This window comes from Canis aureus, chromosome 6, assembly GCF_053574225.1.
Source record: "Canis aureus isolate CA01 chromosome 6, VMU_Caureus_v.1.0, whole genome shotgun sequence".
Lineage (NCBI taxonomy): Eukaryota > Metazoa > Chordata > Mammalia > Carnivora > Canidae > Canis > Canis aureus.
In genome coordinates this window covers 64,044,484-64,063,950 of record NC_135616.1, presented here as the reverse complement: position 1 = coordinate 64,063,950, position 19,467 = coordinate 64,044,484, and the positions used below count along the sequence as shown (strand labels likewise).

The following is a 19,467-nucleotide window of genomic DNA, read 5'->3' as shown; positions in this document are numbered from 1 at the left end:
GGGAAATGTATAGGTTTAAAGCTCATTTTACAAAAGAATAAAACTTTATGTGCATCAGTCTAAGTTTCAACCTTTAGCTAGAAATATAGGAGAAAATTAAACCCCAAATCAGTAGGAAACAAATAATCAATGAAGTAGAAAACAGAAAAAAGAATAAGGAATGTCAATGAAATCAAAAGCTGATTTTTTGGGGCAGCCTGGGTGGCTCAGCAGTTTAGTGCCTGCCTTCAGCCCAGGGCATGATACTGGAGACTTGGGATCGAGTCCCATGTCGGGGTCCCTGCATGGAGCCTGCTTCTCCCTCTGCCTGTGTCTCTGCCTCTCTCTTTCTCTCTGTGTCTCTCATGAATAAATAAATAAAATCTTTTTAAAAAGCTGATTTTTTTAAAAGATCAAAATAATTAAACTCTAGTTGTATTGATCAAGAAACAAAAAGGGATACAAATATTACCAATATCAGAAATGAAAAGGGGGATATCTCTAAACTTCTACACACATTCAAAGGGTAACTAATAGAATATTATAGACAACTTGATGTTGGTGAACTCCAAAACCTATATAAAATGGACAAATTCCTTGATAGAAGTTCTATTCTATTTCGGAAATCAATAGGAAATCTGAATTTCAATTACAGACATTAATTCACAATGAGAGACTTCCCACAAAGAAATTTGTGGGTTCAGGTGCCTTAATTGGTGCATTGCATCAAACTCTCAAGGTGGACAGTCACCTGGATGGTACAGTCATTTAAGCATCTGACTCTTGGTTTCTCTCTCCCTCTTCCTCTGCTGCTCATGCTCTTTTTCTCTCTCTCTCTCAAACAAACAAATAAATCTTTTAAAAAAATACTCAAGGTAGAAAACCCACCAATCCCACATAAACTTGTTTTGAAAATATGGCAGGAAAAACACTTCTCGTCTCATTTTATGAAGCCCACATTATCCTGATATCAATGCCAGACAAAAATATTACAAGAAAACTACAGATCAATATCCCATGAAATTGAACCACAGATCTTTAGCATTTTTGGCAAACCAAAAATGAAATATATTAAAAACATAATAATCATGATTAAATAGTGTTATCCTAGGAATGCAAGGTTGATTAATATTAAAAATTAATTAATGTAGTTCATCTTATTACTACAATAGAGGAGAAAATCTATATGGTCATTTTGATTGATGCAAGAAAGGCATTTGAAAAAATTCAACATCTATTCATAATAATAATCTCCCATCAAAGCAGCAATAGAAGAGAACCCCCACAGTCTGATATATTGATTGCACACCTCTATGAATATACTAAAGGCATTGAGTTGCATATTTTAAATGGTTGAATTTTGTGGCATGTGAATTATATCTCGAAACCATTTTAAAAAATACAAACTATTGCTAACATATTAGTGGTGGAACCTGAATGATTTTGCCTCTAAGTTCAAGAACAAGACAAGGATGTTCATTCACTCTCTCACTTCTAGTGAATATTCTTCTGGAATTCTTACCAGTGCAGTAAGACAAGGAAAGAAATAAAAAGTATACCAATTAGAAAGCTACAGTAAAACCATCTCTATTCACAGATGAATGATCAAGCATGCTGCAAATCCTCACAAATCTACCAAAAAAACCTGCTAGAACTAATAAGTAATTTTAGCAGGATCTCAGAATACAAAATCAATATGCAAAAATAAGCTGCATTTCTGTATATTAGCAATAAACATATAGAAATTGGAATAAAAAATAAGATAATATCTTGCAGTAGCATCCCCAAACATGAAATACATGAAACCTCTACCCTGAAAACTAGAGATATTTCTATGAGAAATTAAAGAAAACTTAACTGAATTGGTTTACTCTGTTTACAACTGGGAAGACTTAGTATTGTTATAATTTTAATTCTTTCCAAATTGATTTCTAGATTCAATGAAATCTCAATAAAATCAGTATTGCTATTGAGTCAGTATTATTAAAATGTCATTTCTCTCCAAGTTGAGTTATAGATTCAGTGAAATCCCATAATAATTCTAGCAGGCTTTCTTGTAGAAATTTCTTAGCTTATTCTATAACTTATATGAAAATTTGAATGCCTACAATAATGAAAAGAATTTTGCAAAAGAATAAAGTTAGAAGATTTACATTTACTGATTTTGACAGTTATTACAAAGTGGCAGTTAATTAAGACTGTGTTATTTATTGGTGTAAGTTCAGGTATATAGACCAATGAAACACAATGGAAAGTCCAAAAATAGACCCATGTATGTATATCAACTGTGTGTGTATGGTCAACTGATTTTCAACAAAGATGCCAAGGTAATTCAATATGGAAAGGATTACTTTTTCAACAAAAGGTCTGGAACCAACTTGTTATCTACATTAAAAAAATGAATCTCAACTCTTACTTTATCACACACAAAGATTAACTTGTACTGGATCATAATCCTAAATATAAATGCCGAAACTATAACACTTCTTCTACACTTCATGTAAGCAGATTTCTTAGGACACAAAAAGCTTAAACAGAACATTTGAATTGGACTACATTAAATTGAAAACTCCTGCTTCTCATAAGACTGGGTAAGAAAATGCAAAGGCAAACCTCAGACTGGGAGGAAATATTATCAACATACATATCTAACAAAGGATTGCTTTCCAGGATATATAAAGAACCCTTACAATTCACTAATAGAATCAATAAGAAGTCTATAAAAATGGACAAATTTGAAATACTCTTTATCAAAGAAGATATATATACAGCTAGTACATCCATGAAATGAGCTCAGTATGACTTATCATTAGGGAAAGAAAATTAAAATCACAAATGTGATATTACTATATGTCCATTAGAACATTAGAGTGGGGTCACCTGGGTAGCATAGTTGGTTGAGCGTGTGGCTCTTGGTTTCGGCTCTGGTTGTGATCTCAGGGTCATGGGATCGAGCCCCTTGTTGGGCTCTACACTCAGCTCAGTCTGCTTAAGACTCTCTCTACCCCTCGCTGCTGAGCATGCATTCTCTCTCTCTTTCTCTCTCAAAAGCAAAAAAACAAAAACAAAAACATTAGAGTGAATAAAATTAAAACGACTGACAATACCAATTGTTGGTGAAGTTATGATGCCACTGGAACTCTAATACACTCCTAATGGGAATATAAAATTTCATAACCATTTGGAAAAGAGTTTTGGCAGTTTCTCATAAAGTTGATCACATACTTTCCGTATGATCAAACAATTCTACACTTAGGTATTTAAGAGACATGAAAGCAAATGATCACATCAAGAGTTGTACATAAATGTTCCTCTCACTTTTTTTAAAGATTTTATTTATTTATTCATGAGAACAGAGAGAGAGGCAGAGACAGAAGCAGGCTCCCTGCAGGGAGCTTGATGCGGGACTTGATCCCAGGACCCCAGGATCACGCCCTGAGTCAAAGGCAGACACTCAACCGCTGAGCCACCCAGGTGCCCCAGTTGCTCTCACTTTTAGCTAAAGTAATCCAAACTGGAAACAACACAAATGTCTACCGACAGATAAATGTATAAATAAAATATTGAACAATGGGATACTATTAAGCAGTATAAGTAGGGGGAACTGCTTAGACCACAACAACATGGATCAATCTCAAAATAAGTATGGTAAGTGAAAGAAGTCTATATTTTGATTTTAGTATTGATAATGTGGGTATATATGTTGATCAAAAGTCATAGAATACATATTTAATGTGAGCCATATAAGTTATACCTCACTAAAATTGTTCTATTTTTGAGGGCAAGTTCTTGCAGTTGATGTAACCATCTTATAATGGTGTTGGCAATTTCATCATTGTATAAAGCTTTTTTCTGTATTGATTACTATGTGAGACCTTCCGGTGACTTTTGCATTTATATTTAAGCTGTGATGGGGCACAGGGGATTGAGAAGGAAAAGTCAGGATTAAGGAGGGACTGAAGATTTGTAATTTGATTTATTCAACAAATATTTATTGACCACCTGATATGTGTTGGCACACACTAGGTACCCAACATACGAAGGGGAGTACAAATAAATATTCTTGACCTCTAAGAGTTCATAATCTCCTAGGGTGCAAATTAAAATACAGTGTTGTAAATACTGTGAGGCAACTATGAACAACTTGCACAGGGAGAGTCACTAACTCCCCAGTGGGTTTGGGACTGAGGGCGTGATATTGACATTTGCTTTAAATGTAATGTCCAGTGGTTAAAATCATGTACCTTAGAACAAGAGGGATAGAGATTAGAATCATGGTTCTGCTACTTACTCTCTGTATCAAATGAAAATCAAAACAGGGTGTCATGAATAATGTATCACAGTATCAGGCCTGTGTATGCCAAACAAGTAAATGCATTATATTAGAAGGATATAGCCTCAGCTGCTGTAACAAAGTCAAAGGGAAGGGGCTGGGGTGGGGGAGTGGAGTATTCTGAGTTGAAGTAACCACATAACAAAGGTATGAAAGGGCCCTATTTGGAGAACAGTGAGTTCAGTAATAGGAGAGAGTAAGGAACTGGGGTTGGGCCAAGGCAAAGATATGACTTGAAGGTCAAGATACAGCCAGATCATGACAGACTGTAATAGGAATTTTGAACTCTCTCCTATTGGTGCATTCCTTTTTTTTTTTTTAATTTTTATTTATTTATGATAGTCACACACAGAGAGAGAGAGGCAGAGACATAGGTAGAGGGAGAAGCAGGCTCCATGCACCGGGAGCCCGATATGGGACTCGATCCCGGGTCTCCAGGATCGCGCCCTGGGCCAAAGGCAGGCGCCAAACCGCTGCGCCACCCAGGGATCCCTATTGGTGCATTCCTCTTGCAGGTTCCTAAGCAAGGCAATTTTCTTAAAAAAAAAAAAAAAAAAGGCTTTTAGGAAAACTACTCTGGTGACAGTATGGAGAACGACTAGGAAGAGTGAAGATGCAGAGAGTCTAGTAACTCGGCTATGGCAATAGTTCAACCCAGAGATAATGGAAGTATACATCAAGGTGGTGGCTGGCATATAGAGGAAGCTCTAGCCTGAGATGCCTCATAGAAGTAGTCAAATAGGATTTAGTGACCCCTTGAATAGGGGGTCTAGGGATATGGAGCATTTGAGGTTGACTCTGGGATTGTGAGCTTGGGTATTTAGGTGGATGATATTACCACTGGTAGAGATAGGAACTTCAAGAGAAAGAGAAAGTTTCTGTGGTGAGTTAAGAGGTATGGAAGTGGATGCTTTATTTGTCGAAGGCAGTAATTTTGAAAATGTTTTGGTGGAATACTCAGGACAATATTTTTGAGTATCCTTCAATAAATAGACAATTACTTATAAACTGCATGCATGCACTATTATTCTAACATTTATATGTATTATAAAACATATACAAATTGGAAGAAATTATGAGATGAAATAAACACATAAGTCAAAGTTGCAATTTTTTCTCCTACAAATCAGTAAGTAGTCTTGGGTGTTAAGTGGGGTGTATACAGCCTGCTTTGGACTTACTGGAGCATGACAGCAATTGTCGGGCCTGGGTGCAGCATTGTGGAGTAGAGACGTGGTGGATCTTCCTCACCTTCCGGGGGGGTGGGGGTGGGGGATCTCGCTGACCCGTCTTTTCTTCTGGATTTTTTCTTTCCTTTTTATTTGGAACAGGCATACAAGTCATTACCCACTAGAAGCAACATTTGTGAAACTTTCTTAACATCTGTGGTGCATAGCCCTGGAAGGTCATTATAATTCAAATGGAGCAAGATTTTAACTGTTTTGGCACAAACTCTGCCTGTGATACAAAGTAACTTCCCCCTTACAAACTGGCTAAGACCAGGAGATGGGGGCTCTCTGCTAGAAGTCCCATGCTGGACCCAGAGGAAAGTGTGTGCGTGGTCTAGCCCAGCAGAGAGGATCATGAAGTTTATTTACTTCACTATCACTTCTCCCTAAGATAAAGGCAGAGAAAAGGAGAGTGTTAGCTTGGCTCAGTGGCTTAGAGTAAAGCATCAGGGATTCTTATGTTTAAAATTGATGTCACTGCTAATGTGCTGCTTGAGTGTATCCAAAGTCCTGCTTTTCTATTTCAATTTCCTTTTTGGTTACGTGAGACCAGCTATGACAGCCTGTTATACATGGAAGGCTAGCGTTGCCAGATTTTAATTTGGAGAATACAGCACTTATTCTTGACGAATTGGTCCAATAGGAACTGGAGTAGAGTCTAAACAACTCTGTAGGTCTGTGGCAAGGCAACAGAAGGAGAGAGAGAGAGAGTTAATCAACCTTCACCCAGGCAGCCTGTTGACAGATTTCTAGGCTGACTTAATCAATGCACTGACTTCTCAAGTAAAACCTCAAGATTATTTGGACTGATTTCACCACGCTTTATCCTTTTTGTGATAAAGTATACCTCTAAAGTAACTAGCCTGGGATTCCTTTTTAGGGCACACAAAAGAATAAAAGAAGAAAACCCCACATTTTCTTGTGGTCCAGACTGAAGTGCAGAACTGGAGTGAGCATATAGAAGTTGAGATTCTGAGCCAGCTTAAGCTTCACTAGCATGTAAATCATTTTTCAGTCTACAATAAGGTTAACAATTAAAATCTCTCTGGTATCCAGAATCAATGTCAACCACAATCAAATTGGGGCAATGAACCCAAGAACTGCATTCACTTGAGCTGTAAATCATAAACCCATCACCCTCCAGAGCAGAAGCAAAAGTGAAGAAGTCAGTGAGTACTGTAATAGGTTCCATATGTTGTTTTAAAGAGAGTGAGTCTTTAAAAAAAAAAAAAAGAAATTTAGACTACGGATCACCATACTTTTGTAGCAAAAATTTACATACACATAAGAAGTGAAAACTGATGATGTCAAATTTTTTGCTTCTGTTTTCTTCCACTTTTATTTATTTTATTTTTTATTTTTTGCCACTTTTAAAACATAGGGAAATAATTGTTTACTGAACTCTGGAAGGGCAGAGAAAGTGGAAGAAATGGCAGAGTGGACTTGAAAGGCGGAAGGAAGAAGCTGACTCTCAGCTTTGGTAGATAAGGAAGCATAGATAAGGAAACAAATTCTAATAACCCTCTTGGCTTTTCCTCTGCTACCTGGGTGAAAAGAGCTAGCGTTTCTCTTTTCATCCTTAAAGTTACAAGGCCCAAAATTAACATGGTCACAATTCTGTGAAATTTTTGAAAGGCTGCTATAGAATGGGAAGGGCAGCTGTGTCCTGAGTCAGATCTGTTTTCAAATTTGCATTCTGCTGTGTGATATTGGGCAATTCACTTAACTTCGCTGAGTTTCAGTGTCATCTAATGGGGGATTAATACTTAGCTTACAGAGCTCTCACTGTAATGCGCTTGTGCACGTCTAACACTTATCCTATCACTTTGAGATGTATCTGTGAAATGTATCCTGTCATTTTGAAATCTTTCTTTTTCTCTTCATGTAATTACCGACTTCATGATTTGGGTTAAGAAATCCCAGCATGTAGGCTGATAAAAGGAGTACATATGTTTATTTATCTTTTGTGTCCCTGCCTCATACACACCTGGCACAATGATTAGGCTCTAGCCAAGTAAAATGTTAGGGACTTCCCTTCCCTCCTGCGAGCAGCATGGTGCTGAGTGGAGTTGAAGCAACCCTACCATCATATTCCCTGGAAGTCTGCCACTTGCTGCGGTAAAGTCGCATTGGCCCGTTGACCCCTCAGCTAGGAAGTCAAGGATGCTAAGTAGTACATTGGCACGATTGCTATCGTTCTAAAGAGGCCTAAATCCAAGACACCATCTCATTCAGTTTCTCCTTTGGTTTATTGGAAATAGCAAGGTCAAGCTGTGGTCAATGAAAACACTGGAGGAAGTGGAAAGTCCTGTGAAAGTTTAAGAAGGGAAAAATAAAAGAAAGAGAAAAGAAACTACAACCTAGTTGGAATGGAATAGTGACACAGAAGGAAATGACCCTATTTCTCCTCAGACAGATGCTGCGGTAGATTTCACAGTGGCTCTGAAACTAAAACTGACACCTAATGGAGGTCTCAAGCCCCACATTCCATCCATCTCTCATTTGCTGCTATCAAAATTGAGACATTTTCAGCTATTGAATATGGTACGTGTCCATAAAAGGGCAGATAAAATGGGCCAATCAGACGACGACTGCATCTGTCAAAGCTCTAAACCTAGGCCTTAGTGAAAACGTAACCTAGGACCAAACACAAAAAACCCTGCAAAGGTACACAAGATATTTAGTGCAGCCTTTGAAAAGTCTGTGACGGATGGCTGGTGCTATTCTGAAGGCCTGATGAGAAATCCAGGCTTGGCTCTGCTAGGAATGGTTGCAATTTTAAAGAAAAAGTAGGTTCCAATTCAGGAACTGCTTAATCTATCCCGGCAAGACCTTCCCCACAGGCTGAGTTGAAAACATTCCTGACTCTGTTGCTATGCAAAGCAGTTTTCCAGTATGTTTTGGAAATTTGGGATTTGGGAATGAATTTGGTTTTCGGTTGTCTCATTGAGACTTCAGATCTTTTGGTTCACTCCAAAATAACATGAGAGTTCCATCCTTAATGACTGTGAAAGGAAAATTCAATAGTAGCCTATCAGCCAATACGTGTACCTGTGAATTCAGGACCTCTCATCTATGGCATACATGCACAGAGCTTGGCATGAAACAAAACAAACACAGAAGAAACAGAGATGTTGAGTGTCCTCACAGAGTTCACTAAGAGACTGAAAACAATTGAATACATTGAGTAAAAATATTTGAAAATAATGATGGCCTCTTTTCCAATGTACATGAAATGCAACCAATATAGCTGCCTTTCCTGACAAAAATGTCCCTAGGCTACAGCAAACTCAGGCTTTTGGGAGGGTTTCTTAGAATTTCATAAGATGATTTTGACTTTTTGTTGCATTCACCTAGGGCACACAGATCACCAAGGGGACAAGCCCACTAGATCTGTGCCAGAATCAAGAGTCAGGAAGCAGTATCTCCAGTGGTTTCTCCTCCCTTTCATTGTCTCTTTAATGTTTCTGAGTCCATCTGGGTCAGTGAGTTTTTGATCCCACATGGGGTAAGTTTACCATGTTCCATCATGGGTACAGACCAAAAAAGCCAAGAAGAAAGTAAAAAATGTGAGGCAGTGGGAGAACTCTCCCTAACACAAGGCATGCAGATCCCTCCCTCCCCCATGCTGGATGAATATTGGACCCATTCCTTTGGCCTTAGCATCACTTATGGGCATTAATGCCTATTTTAGAGGCCAAGATCAGGGAAGGAACAACGTAGATGAAAATGAAGATGCTGCTCATATTATAAAGCTTCCTGCACCTAGTTAGTCTAGCAAATTGGTGTCTGGGTATTTAGCAATACCAGCTAGATTTAATCATTACTATGTGAAACTAATCAGAGTTGTCCATATGGGACAAGATGTTCTCTGATCTAATGAAAAAGAGGTGTAGTTAAGAATATATGGGGGGAAAAGAATGGTATCCTTGCTGCTTAGAGACTCGGAAAGAGAATGAGGATTGGCCTAGTGCCAATTCACTGTATGTGCTTCTCCCAGAAGTGTTTTCTTAAGAGATCTCTCCCTTCCCCATAGAGACCTGCTGTTATCCTATAGTCCTATAAAGTGACTGTAATTAAATAGATTAAACTTCTGTTTTTAGTAAAGTAAAAGATTGAGAACAGACTGCTCTTTAACCAGATATGTGGAAAGGCCAATCTATTCAGAAGTTAGTTAAAATGATTTTGTGCATTAACTGATAAACTCAACAGACTTCCTTCCCTGAATGTAAGATTTTCAGATTTTTGCATGGCTCTTGTGAGAAGCCCACCTCTGAATCCTTTCAAGAGCCCAGATTCCTGGGAATTTAGATTTTTCAACATTGATATGATGCTATTTTGTGAGTGGAACATTGATGATTAAGGTATGGCCTTGTCTGTAGCAGTGAGGACACAGCTCTGTGGTCCGGCCAGCTTGACAGAAACTCTGGAGCTTGTTCCTTCACCTCTCTTGATCTTGAGCTTTTCCTCAGTCTCTGTGAGGATGAACTGATGCTCGTGATGTGCGAATCCGGCACCTGGCACGGTGAATGCTATATCGCTACCGGACTGCTATAGTGTATGTCGGGACCTAAAGTATGACTCCGACCTGAGTCAGCTTGACTTCCTTCAACTCGAAGATAAAGATTAGCCTGTGACTATTGAACTGTGTGATGCTCCCCTGATGGTTTTTGCATTTTGCCCTCATTCAGCCAGTTAAAGCTGGAATCCACAGAATTGTGAAACATTTGAGCCTGGAATGGTCATGTGATTTACAGTTTCATCTCATTCTGCACTTTCAAGCAACATAATCGCTGAGCTTTTTATTGTGATAAAAACGCAGGCCATAAAAAATTCCGCCCCTTAGAATTCTTTCTGTCTCTCTTACAATGCTGAGGGATTCTTCTAGATCTCGGACTCTGTTCTGTTTAGGTATCCTCCCCCTTCCCTCCCCCATGTCTGCCTGTGCAGATCTGTTTCCAGACTGCCCGCACTAAACGGAGACAAGGAAGGGAGCCCAGCTGTTTTCCTTGTGTTGGCTTTCTGTGCTGAGCAGGAATTGCTAAGCAAAGAGCAACATTTCTCCAGGGAGGTTCACAAGGGTAGTACAAAACCCAGTCTGGGTTTTTCTTTTTTTGAGTTATTATTAAAAACTTCTGCCAAGGATTATCAGTGGGGGGAGGGGAAGGTGGTAGCTCACGAAGTCTGAAGTGCAGTTGGACCAGCCTTTAAAAGCTATCAACTTGAATGAAGCAGGAATGTCTTGCACTACTTCAATTTTCTACATTTAACAGGAGACAGTTGCTCCCAGAGAAAGTCACTTCTGATTCCAAGGTTCCATTGTGCAACCTTGTTCAGTTTCAGTGAAGACAGTACATAATTAAAATTCCTTTGAAAATGGTTGCCCAATGATTGACATTTGTTCCAAAATACATCATAGTAGTAAATGCTTAAACTGCTACTCCAGTGAAGTATATTTTTTTAGTGGAAAGAAAACAAAATTTTTTTTTAAAGGGTGATTGAGCTTTTTGAAAAAAATTGAAGGAATATGATACATTTATGTTCAGTCTCTCAAAGAGCTGATAGTCCAGCAGTGGAGACCAGAGTAAATCGAGAAGAGCCAAAGAAACCAATACGCAGAATATAAGTGAGTTGCCTGTTAGAGGCTAGAATGCTGCTGAGTTCCCACAAAGGAGGAGACAGTGAAGATCTGTTGCCCTCCTAATACGTTGACATAAATTGTTACTTCAAACACAACCGATGTTTCAGTATTGCTCTGAAGCAATCTGACGTGCCTGCTTTCCCAGGACGAGTGCTGCTTAGTGCTAGAAATGTATACCATGACTCCCTGGAGTTCTTTCTGTCTTGTGTCTCTCTATGCTCTAGTCTCCATTTCTGCACAGAGATCCTAGATTCTGGACAGCTGCTTCTGTCTCCGTTTTCAGAATGAAGAGACCACTGTGATGCACCCCTACAACTGGGAAGGCTGTCTCTTATGACCTCCTTGGATGCCCCAGTTTATGAGTACCACAATATCAATCATGATTAGAGATGTCTACCACTGAACCAAGATTTGGATGCTAAGGATCACTGAGCTCACCCAAACACCAGCCTTACAAAGCCTCAGCAAAATTTACAGTTGACTACACATTAGAGAATTTTGAGTTCTTCCTGAAGAGTCACAACTCAGGTGTTAAATCTATGAATGCCAAGGGGCTATAATAACATCATACCATTTGTTTGACTTCTGAGTAATGAATGCATGCATCATGCGGGCATAAGTATAGTATGCGAGTGACCTATGGAAATCACCACTTTTCACCATTGTGTTTAGTAGTATAAATCCCTCAGTTCTACTGGAAAAATACTTCAGTGCACATTAGTTTTGCTTTCTACATTTGGGGTGGGGGAGAGGTGAGTACTTTATTTTATCTCTGTGGGAGGGGGGTCTCAGCGGTGTTATTGGTCTATTTATTCATGTTAAAGATGAGGTACATGAGGCTGAGGACAGTGAAATGGTTTGCCCAAGTGTTACAGAGAGAACTTACTGTAGTCTTATGATTTAAACCCAGGTCTCCTGCCTGGGATTCCAGTGTGCGTTGTACTATGCCATTCTGAACCCTGTAAAACACACTAAAATGCAAAGACTGTTCTTGATACATAGACATTCAGGTGAAAGAGTTGATGATAACCAGAGGTAAAGAAGCCTGTCTTATCTGCACAGAACCTGAGCTCATTAGGAAGCAGAATGAGGATGAAAGAAGTTAGGAGGAAAGAAATGGCAGAAACACAAGTAATCATGGGAAGAAGACTAGAATAGGGCAAATATCAGAGACATTTTCAAGATTAGGAGAAATCTGAATTGAGTTAAAAAGATTAAAAGATTTTTCTAGGCAGAAGCAAGAGTGTATGTGTGTAAGGGAACCAAATAGAAATGCTGTATTATCAATGCATACAATGGAATCTGCAGGAGCAGAAGAGAAACACGGCTCTGCTAGACAAAGGCTAGAAACACCAAAGCATTCCAGTAAGGTTCTGAATGGTATATAGGTTCTGAATACTTCCTTCTGAAAAAATGTAAGGAGGAGAGGGAGGGGAAAAAGATAATGATTTAGTGGGATGTCTCATATATTATTTACTATGATAGAAGAGAAAGTCAAATTCAGTAAAGATTGATTTATCAAACAAAATCCAGCATGGGTATTAATAAAATAAATACAGATTTCAGCGAAATTGTGCCTAGGACTTATTTTTAAAGCCATGCTTCAAAAAGGTTGTATCTGTGAGAATTATAGATAATTTTTATCAAATCACAACAACAGATACTAGTAATGGCAAGCTTTTATGTTCTTAGATGATCACTTAATACTTATGTTTTTAAGATTAGCCCCTGGGCCACCTGGGTGTCTCAGTCACTTAAGCCTCCAGCTCTAGGGACGCCTGGGTGGCTCAGCAGTTGAGCGTCTGCCTTTGGCTCAGGGTGTGATCCTGGGTCCGGTGATTGAGTCTCACATCGGGATTCCTGCGTGAAGCCTGCTTCTCCCTCTCCCTCTGCCTATGTCTCTGCCTCTCTCTCATTCTGTCTCTCTCATGAATAAATAAATAAAATAAAATAAAAAGCCTCTAGCTCTTGATCTTGGCTCATGCTGCATCACGCTCCATGTTGGGTGTAGATCCTGCTTAAGATTCTCTCTCCCTCTCCCTCTGCTCCTCCCCCACCATTCTACTCATTCACACTCTCTCCCTCTTCAAAAAGAAAGAAAGAAGAAAGAAAGAAAGAGAAAGAAAGAAAGAAAGAAAGAAAGAAAGAAAGAAAGAAAGAAAGAAAAAAGAAAAAGAAGATGGTATTTGGATTTAACCAAACTGAAAAACAACAACAACAGCAACACAAATCTTTAAGCTTTGGTAGGAATGTTAGGGCTCTAGGATTTGAAGCAAAATGATCTTAAGAATTTTTACATGGCTTTTTCTCATCTGCAATTGGTTCTCAGTGTCAAGTGAAAGCATCTTTCTTCCATACCACCAGACTTATCTTCCCTGTTCTTATTTTACTTCTCTGTTTCATGAAGTAGGGACAGTGTACAGTCAAATCCTTTTACAATTACAAAAGGCACTTCTCTAGCAATTTTCTCTTGAATATTTTAAAAAATATTTTTCATTTATTCATTTGAGGGAGAGAGAGAAAGAGACAGACAGACAGACAGACAGAAAGAGCACAAGCAGGGGGAGAGGCAGAGAGAGAGAGGGAAAAGCAGACTCTCTGCTAAGCTGGGAGCCCAATGTGGGACTCGATCCCAGGACCTGAGCTGAAGGCAGATGCTCAAACATCTGAGCCACCCAGGCGCCCCTCTTTTTAAGGTTTTGAGCTAAATTTTGCTCTTGTGTTCTCTGATCAGATATTTGTCTTTCTATACTTAAAGCTTCCTTTCTCTAACCCACCTCTAACTTAAGGATGATCTCACCATCCACGGGTTTAAATTTTGTTTTGAAGGGATGGTAGAAAGGGAGGTGGGTGTAGGGGGGTGACTGGGTGATGGGCACTGAGGGGGGCACTTAAGGGTTGAGCACTGGGTGTTATTCTATATGTTGGCAAATTGAACACCAATAAAAAAATAATAAAATAAATAAATTTTGTTTTGTTGATATTAGGTATTTTAGGATGACGGTTTTTCAAAAATGGATTCCTCAAAAATCTTATAGGCTTATGATATTTTAGACCAAATATTAAGTGGAATTGAAGATTCTGCCTTTAGGTTTATAGTGATTTCATCTTATTCATTGAATGGGCTTATATTAGTGGTATTTGCAGGGAAGTTGGCTTGTAAGCCTTGACCACGTGTTTTAAGAAAGAAGACAGGAGTTCAACTCTAAGATATGCGGCATATCAAAGGTAGTAGAAGGTCTACATATTCCTCTTATTTTCATTCTAACGAGAAATAGCCCCACTATATAGACTTCTATAGGCTCATTTTAGGAAAATAGGAAACCTATAAATAAATGTATGAATTGTTTAAAGAAGATATGGAGTGGAACTTAAGATTTGAAGAGGTAAAAAGGTGGATCAGCAGCAGAATTTGGCTATAATTTGGGGGACCAGTGGAAAATGAAAATTCAGGGATTTTTGTGTAAAAATTAAGTTTCAACACATTGATAGAACATTCAACCAAACCTGGGGCCCTTCTGGGCATGGGGTGTTGTGTGACTGTGCAGGTCACACCAATAACAGCTACCCTGGTCAGAAGTTGAGATGGGGTGAGGGATCTGGCTGGCTCAGTTGATGGAGCATGTGACTCTTGATCCCCACGTTGGGTGTAGAGATTAGTTAAAAAGAAGAAGACCAAGAGGAAGAGGAAGAAGAAGAAAAAGAAATTGAGTTGAGGGATCCCTGGGTGGCGCAACGGTTTAGCGCCTGCCTTTGGCCCAGGGCGCGATCCTGGAGACCCGGGATCGAATCCCACATCGAGCTCCTGGTGCATGGAGCCTGCTTCTCCTTCTGCCTGTGTCTCTGCCTCTCTCTCTCTCTCTGTGACTATCATAAATAAATAAAAATTAAAAAAAAAAAAAGAAAAGAAATTGAGTTGAGATGGGAGTAAAATGGAAAAGGAATGCTCTATTTTCCCAGGATGTTTCCCTCTCTGTATCTATCCCACTCTTACCTGTATACTCATTAGACATGACCACCTCTCAAGTGGGCACTAGTGGGCCAGTTAGCTTAGACACTGATCCATTACTTAACTCTAATCCATGAGGGAAAGAGCAGGAGAGGGAGGTCTCATTCTACCCGTGAGGGGATGTAGGGTAAGGTTTGAAGTTCTGCTGAACTTTTTCTAGGAGAGAAAGCATAAACTTCAGAACTCTACAATTTCCTAGCAGTGTATTAAAATTACTTAGCTGCCTTGCATCTAATTTTTCAGGGCTGTAAAATGGTTAAGTCCACCTGACCAGGTTACTGTGTAGTGTAGAGATAATGTGAAAAGTCCTAGCACGGTGGCTGATATGCAATGGGAGCTCAAAATATGTTGCATATATGGTCATTTCGTTTTGTGGGTGAGGAGAGATTCTGAGAATGGATGAAGAGACCTCAAATCTCGGATGATGTGGAGGATCTCGAAACGTTTGAAGAGCATCCTAGTCACTGGCTGCCTCTCTGCTTCTATCATGAGTTCCCAAGTACTTCATAATGGTTTAAAGCTCATTAAATTGCATCTTCTTCCCAAACAGGGCAAGGAAAAATCTGTGGGAAGTCAGTACACAGTAGAGTTCAGTCTCCAATACTGAAAATTTGCCAATTCTCACCCACACTGTATTGATGAGAAAGCAATTGTGGGCAGCAGTAGAGTGAAAGCTGTGGGGTCACCAGGATGCGTTATGCTTACAGATGTTCCATTGTTCACCCTGAGATGTTATAGTTCATCTATTTTGTCCAACTAGGTTTCCATGATATGCAGAAGAGAGAGCTAAAACCATTTTATGTAGCTTTTCCACTTTGTTTTGATTTATTATTTGTTGTTTACAGTATTATCTCCAATAACAATGATGGAATTTCCTTCCCTACTAATCTGGCCTATTTCCATTTGGCCTGTTTATTTTAGTTTCCTTTTTTGGGACTGAAACCTCCACATGACTTTGCTTTGTTTATTTCCTTGCCTGTATGTGTCAGCATCATTTATTAGCATATCCTCTCACATGAACTTTGTTCATTAATTATAAAGGTTTTGTTTCCTGCCTCCTAGTAGGATTGTATTCAGGGCTCCATGTGTGTAAGTACTGCACGATGGTTTTGGTTAGCAGTTTCCTCATCATTGCTCTCCGCAAGCAGATGGTTTGCTCTCCATGGCTTCCAGATGGAGCACGTGAAGCAGAGAAGGAAGTCTGCTGCCAAAGATGTTTTTCTCAAATCCTCTGACCAACTAGCCCTGCTAGGCTTCTCAATACTCATTTCTGTTTACTTTTATTTGGGCAATAGGTTATGTGAGCATAAAACCTGCTTTTTGCAGACATGCTCAATTCTTGAAGACATTTCCATGAAAGCTAGTCTGTGTACTAATGAGCAATTCGGTGCTTGGGGATGCATGATGAACATTAGACTTGGCTCTTTCTCATGAAGACCGTATAGCCCACTAAATCAATCAAAAAGTGAAAAATAAGAGGTAATTTGATTTTTACATCTGTTATTTGAATATATTGGATCTGCTGCCACATTTTCACTGGATTCTCATGATTTACTGAATTAACTAATTCATCAAACATTTGTTTAGTATTTATTCTGTAGGGTAGCCCGGGTGGCTCAGAAGTTTAGCACCGCCTTCAGCCCAGGGTGTGATCCTGGAGACCTGGGATCGAGTCCCACATCGGGCTCCCTGCATGGAGCCTGCTTCTCCCTCTGCCTGTGTCTCTGCCCCCCACCCCTTTCTCTCTCTCATGAACAAATAAATAACAAAATCTTAAAAAAAATAAGTATTTACTCTGTATATGATGCCATCCCTAGTGTCAAGATGCTTAAAAGACAGAGGGTGAAAATAGAGTTGAAAGCAAGTAAATAAAAATGTTAACAGGTGGCACAATAGAAATCTGTCCAGAGTATATAGATGGAGTAACAATGGAGAAGGGGTCTTTATTCCCTTGGAGTAGGGGTGGGAAGAGATGTCAGAAACAAAGCCTTAAGGTGCTGGATATATTTGAGATCCATACATACCTTCAGATGGGTACAATGATGACTGAGGAGGCCTAAGGGTATGGTGAAAGAAGGGAGGTGGAGGAAGCCAGGCAAAGAGGGGTTTAAATTTTATTCTTTAGGGAAAGGTTTTTTTTTTTTTTTTTAGATTTTATTTATTCACGAGAGACACACAGAGAGGCAGAGGCATAGGCAGAGGGAGGAGAAGCGGGCTCCATGCAAGAAGCCTGGGGTGGGACTCAATCCCAGGACTCTGGGGTCAGACCCTGACCCGAAGGCAGATGCTCAACCGCTGAACCACCCAGGCGTCCCTAGGGAAAATTTTAAGTAGGTGGAACATCATTTTTAGATTTACTTTAAAAAAAAAATTACTCTGAGAAGGATAGAGGAGGACGGGAATGGAGGCAGGAGATTCCTTTGGACAGGATGGCGAGGAGCAGGCATGATGTGATTCCAAACAAGCCAGTGGTGATGGAAAGATGTCAAGGAAGAAGACGTTATAGGATTGGTATCAGTTTTAAAACATTGTCTTTACAGCAACTGCTGATGAATCTAAGGCTCAGGAAATTAATGTAGCCAATAAATATTGAGTAGAATATTTTTCCATGCTTCCACTGCAGTTTGAAAAAAAAAAATATTGTGGCATTTAAGATGTGGCCATATACCATATTGTGATGACTTGTTTATAACTCTTTCTGCCCCAGGACATTAAGTTTCTTAAGGTTAAGAACCAAATTACCAAATGATTTGTGTATGCCTAGCTTGGAGCCTAATATAAACAAGTACCCAATAGATGTTTGAGGAGGAAGACTCCTGACGCCAGTACTTCTTCCACATGCAATATACAGCATGAAAATTCAAGAACTTCATTTGGGCTTGTCTCTGCACCCATTTCCATCTTACCTCCTGAGGGGGGCTAGAGCAAAGTGACATACAGGCATAATAGGCAGATGATGCTTCTTACTTTGCTTTAAAATTTCTATCTATTTTTTCGTAAAGAAATTGCATTCTTTACCAAAATGCACCCCTGCCTCCAGAAGCCTGTATTAAAATAGCAATAATGAATATTTAATATATGTAAAAAAGTGGTCATCAAAGTTGATATCTGTTGTGACATTGTCTTCAATGGTCTCATTATCCACAAATCACACATAATAACTTGCATTCATATCTTTTTTTTTAATGGTAATTCATGTTTTAACCTGGATCACACTTTATTCTTCCACACAGATCCGTAATGCCTCCTGCCTGGCTCCTTCAAGATGGAGGGTAAATCTGTGGGAGAACCTGCTCAAGTGGCATCTAAATTCAAACTTTCCACCAAGGTAGAAAGCCCAGGACCCTGGCTTGTGGAAGACCATGCTCGGATATGGGAGGTTTTAAAGACAGAGGAGGTAAGACAACTCTGAATGGCTCAGTTGGTACAATGATGGATTTTCTTAGACTTGAGACTCTAGTTTATTAGTGGAGTCAGCACCGAAGGCCAGCTTGGCAAATTTTTATTCAGGGGCCAACCATGAACAGAGAACAGTGTCAGGAGTGTGTTCCTTGGACATTAATAACTCCACAGTGATTTAGCCAAAAGATGTGGCATTGACAGAGCTCAAAATATACAAGTAGACATTCTCCTTGTAGGATCTTATCAGTCCTAAGTGGGAATTCAAATTGTGGTGAAAAGTTAATTCCTAAGGATCAATCATAACAGTGGAATTATATAAATTCAGTTTTGTTTTTAAGAAAATTGTAGTTTTCTTTTTTACTGTTTTTTTTTTTAAAGATTTTATTTATCCACTTGAGAGAGAGATAGCAAGAGAGAGAGAGAGAGAGAGAGAGAGAGAAATAGCATGACCAGCGGGGAGAGGGAGAAGCAGGCTTCCCACTGAGTGGAGAGCCTGATGTGGGGCTTGATTCCAGGATCCTGGGATCACGACCTGAGCCAAAGGCAGACACTTAACCAACTGAGCCACCCATGCACCTCTAAAAATTTATTGTTTGACAGCATGAGGCTCAGTGTAACCGTTAGGGCTCTTTGGTGGCAGGCAACAGATATTCACTCTGACTAATTTAGGGAAAATGGGAAATTGTTGGAGGATATTGGAAGGCTCACAGAATTGATGAGAGGTTTTGAAAGGCTTGGAAAGTAGACAGGAGCCAAGTCAGTAAGAACTGCTCAGGGCACTACCCCTGCTATAAATTCCAATCTTTTCCCCACCCTCTCTTTATTCTCATATGTATCTGCTCTAAATGCAAAGCCATGGGAGTTGGGGGGCTCA

At 39.4% G+C, this 19,467-nt stretch overlaps 1 protein-coding gene across 2 annotated transcripts in view; it reads left to right on the top strand.

The window, feature by feature from the left end:
- Window positions 1-19,467, top strand: part of RGL1 (ral guanine nucleotide dissociation stimulator like 1) — a 248,494-nt gene that overhangs the window by 70,621 nt on the left and 158,406 nt on the right. For both annotated transcript variants that reach the window (XM_077901969.1, XM_077901966.1), the window contains exon 2: window positions 18,425-18,588. In XM_077901969.1, coding sequence (XP_077758095.1) covers window positions 18,457-18,588 — 132 coding nt within the window. In that variant the 5' untranslated portion in view covers window positions 18,425-18,456. The remainder of the gene's footprint in view (window positions 1-18,424; window positions 18,589-19,467) is intronic.